At 54.6% G+C, this 3,311-nt stretch overlaps 1 protein-coding gene across 4 annotated transcripts in view; it reads left to right on the top strand.

The window, feature by feature from the left end:
- Positions 1-3,311, top strand: part of SPATA20 (spermatogenesis associated 20) — a 9,128-nt gene extending 5,817 nt beyond the window's left edge. For all 4 annotated transcript variants that reach the window (XM_011999248.1, XM_011999246.1, XM_011999249.1 and 1 more), the window contains 3 exons: positions 1,701-1,900; positions 2,695-2,775; positions 2,950-3,311. In XM_011999248.1, the coding sequence (XP_011854638.1) occupies positions 1,701-1,900; positions 2,695-2,775; positions 2,950-3,120 (452 nt within the window). In that variant the 3' untranslated portion in view covers positions 3,121-3,311. The remainder of the gene's footprint in view (positions 1-1,700; positions 1,901-2,694; positions 2,776-2,949) is intronic.

Here is a 3,311-nt window from a genome sequence, read left to right as displayed (position 1 = left end):
CTTCCTTCCTTCCTTCTTTCTTTTTTTCCAGGGTCTCACTGTCACCCAGGCTGGAATGCAGTGGCATGATCTTGGCTCACAGCAACCTCTGCCTCTGGGACTGAATCAATTCTCCCACCTCAGCCTCCTGAGTAGCTAAGACTATAGGCATGCACCACCATGCCTGGCTAATTTTTGGTAGAGATGGGATTTCTCCATGTTGCCCAGGCTGGTCTCAAACTACTGGGCTGATGTGATCTGCCCACCTCAGCCTCCCGAAGTGCTGGGATTACATGTGAGAGCCGCCATGCCTGGCCTGTTTCTTAATAAGTAAAATGGAGCTAACATTGGTACTACCTTACAGGGTTGATGTAAAGATGAATTTAGCCATTCTGTAAACATGCTTAGCACAGTAACTGGCACCCACAGATTCAGATATTGACCAAGGCTCACTTGGTTCCTGCTGTCATGAAGCTTACAGTGTGGTAGGGGAGACAGCGAATATGCAGTAATCATGCAAAAACACATGCACAGATGTGTAGTTAAAATTGTGGTGAGTGCCGTGAAGTAGGATGCTTTATGTGTACCTGCTCCCTATCACCCATGTGCCTTGTCTGTGGTTAAAGGTTTCTTTCCTGACCCTCAAATTTTAGCCCCTCAAAGATCAGGACTTTCTGCCACTGTTGTATCCCCAGGGTCTAGTGTGGTTCTGGCACATGGTAGGTGCTTAAGAAATGTTAACTGAGTGAGCAAAAGGGCCTTGGGAGAGAACCGCAGAGGAGGCCCACTCAGCCTAGGGAGCGATTAGAGTACACCTGTGATAGGTGTCATTTAACCAAGGCCTGGAGGGAAAGAGAGGCCATGTGGCCACGGAGAAGCTGAGAGAGTTCAGGCACAGGGAGCAGTGCATGACAGGTTGGAGCAGGCAGCCTGTATCCTGGAGGACAGGCAGGGCCCGCGTGTTCCTGGAGGGCACCGAGGAGAATGCTGAGGCCAGCAGGGCACGGAAGTCGTCTTTTTTTTTTTTTTTTCTAAGAAAAGAGATATGGTCTTACTGTGTTTCCCAGGCTGGTCTCAAACTCCTGGGCTCAGGTGATCCTCCCACCTCAGCTTCCCAGGTGCTGGGACTAAGGTGTGAGCCACCATGCCCGGCTGGCAAGGAGGTTTTAAGCGGATTGTGACCTGCTCTGGTATGGGTTTAAGGAGGTCACTCTGATCACTGGTGGAGAGAAGTGGGGGTAGGGGAAACAGGTGACCAGTTAGGAGGCCATTAGTCGTGTTCAGTCCAGGCAGGCATTGGTGAAGGTTCAGAGCATGTGGAAGTATGAGATAGGGAGACGTGGGATTTGGATCTCTTCTGGCCGCAGCCCTGGTAAGACACAGATGGATTAGAAGCAGAGGGAGAGGGAGAGGAAGGGGTCAGGATGGTGCTGCTCTAGCTTGAGCAGCTGAATGGCTGGACAGAGGTATCAGCAGCAAGGAGGGAGCCTGGAGACCAACAGTTGAAGCTAGGACAGGTAGAGTGGAGGGTGCCATAAAAGAGAGCAAAGTACTGATAACTGCTGGAGCGGCATCCACACCCAGAGTGGGGAAGGGGCGGGATAGGCAGGGCCTTTTCTCTGTCTCATCCCCCAAGTGGCCCTGGATACAGTCCTGGGGCAGGGTCCTGGGACTCAATGACCCTCCTTTACCCCCACCCCCTGCCTCCCCGTGTGCTGCAGACCAGGATGGCGCAGAGCCCAGCGCCAATTCCGTGTCAGCCCACAACCTGCTCCGGCTGCACGGCTTCACGGGTCACAAGGACTGGATGGACAAGTGTGTGTGCCTATTGACTGCCTTCTCCGAGCGCATGCGCCGTGTCCCAGTGGCATTGCCCGAGATGGTCCGCGCCCTCTCAGCCCAGCAGCAGACCCTCAAGCAGGTGGGGAGTGAGGGCACCTGGGCTGGGACTTCGGGTAGGAGGGAAGCTGGGGCTGCGATAGCAGATGGGAACAGGAGGTGGGGTTCCTGGGCTGTCCCCAGAGCTCAGGTCTGTGTGTGTGCGGGCCTGTGGAGATGCCTGTCAGACAGGGAGGCAGAAATTAATATGAGTCCGTGGTGGCTGATGAAGTGTTTCTCTGTACGTCTTGGTATCAGCGTAATTGCTTCTGTCGGTACTGTGTTATTGGTGTGTGTGTACTTCCGGGTGTGTGTGACCCTGAGGTGTGTGTCTGTGCACGTACCTTTGAGGGGGATGTTGGTGTGAGTGTTCGTCGTGTGTGTTTGTCTGTCTGCGTGTGGATGCCCCATCTGCAGGTTTGCCTCTGTGTCTGCCTGCATGCGTGTGTGTCTGCTGTTCGTGTGTATGGTATCTGCCTCTGTGTAGACATCCACTGTGTGTGTGTGTGTGTGTGTGTGTGTGACTACTCTGTGTCTGTCTGGATGGGTCCCTGTGTGCTTTGGGTCTTCCGGGAGTGTGTCTCCCTCTGTTTGTATCTGTACCATTGTGTATATGTATGACATTTCCACTTCGGTATTCTCGTGTGTGAGTGTGTGTGTGTGTGTGTGTGTGTGTGTTCCCACTTGCCAAGCATTAACTCATCCTGGCAGCTGAGATGAGTCCCTGTTCCTTAGGAATATAGGGTGGGGCGGAGGGAGGATGGGGAAACCCTGGTGGTCTAGAGCTCAGCCGCTCCCTCGCCTGACACACCGGAGTGACCTTTCTATTCTGGTCAGATCGTGATCTGTGGAGACCGCCAGGCCAAGGATACCAAGGCTCTGGTGCAGTGTGTCCACTCTGTCTACATTCCTAACAAGGTACCGGAACCTGTGAGCCCCACCCCCCACCTCCCTAGAGCTGCCCCCTCCCATCCTCAGCTCCTCAACGTCTCCTTCCCCTCGGAATGATGGGAAGGGGGAACTTCCCAGTGGGCCTTGCCAATGGGCCCCCCAACCCAGCAGGTGACTCTCCCTGCTCTGCTGCTGCCCTAGGTGCTGATTCTGGCTGATGGGGACCCCTCGAGCTTCCTGTCCCGCCAGCTGCCTTTCCTGAGTACCCTCCGACGGCTGGAAGACCAGGCCACTGCATATGTATGTGAGAATCAAGCCTGCTCAATGCCCATCACTGATCCCTGTGAATTACGAAAACTGCTACATCCATGACTGCCCCAACCCCCTTGGTCTGGGGCAGAAGGTGAAGCATCCCAACTGACTAGAGACTCAGGCCCTGCAGGGCCCTATAGAACCTGTGGCCATCCCTGAGCACCCCTGCCACCAGGTGACCTTGGCCATACTCACTGCCCCCCTTGGGCACCCACTCACCCTAGAATAAACTTAACAGTGTCCCGTGGTAA

The sequence above is a fragment of the Mandrillus leucophaeus genome, unplaced genomic scaffold, assembly GCF_000951045.1.
Source record: "Mandrillus leucophaeus isolate KB7577 unplaced genomic scaffold, Mleu.le_1.0 Scaffold59, whole genome shotgun sequence".
In the NCBI taxonomy this organism is placed as follows: domain Eukaryota; kingdom Metazoa; phylum Chordata; class Mammalia; order Primates; family Cercopithecidae; genus Mandrillus; species Mandrillus leucophaeus.
Note: the sequence above shows the minus strand (reverse complement) of the source record. Positions and strands in the feature narration are given on the sequence as shown.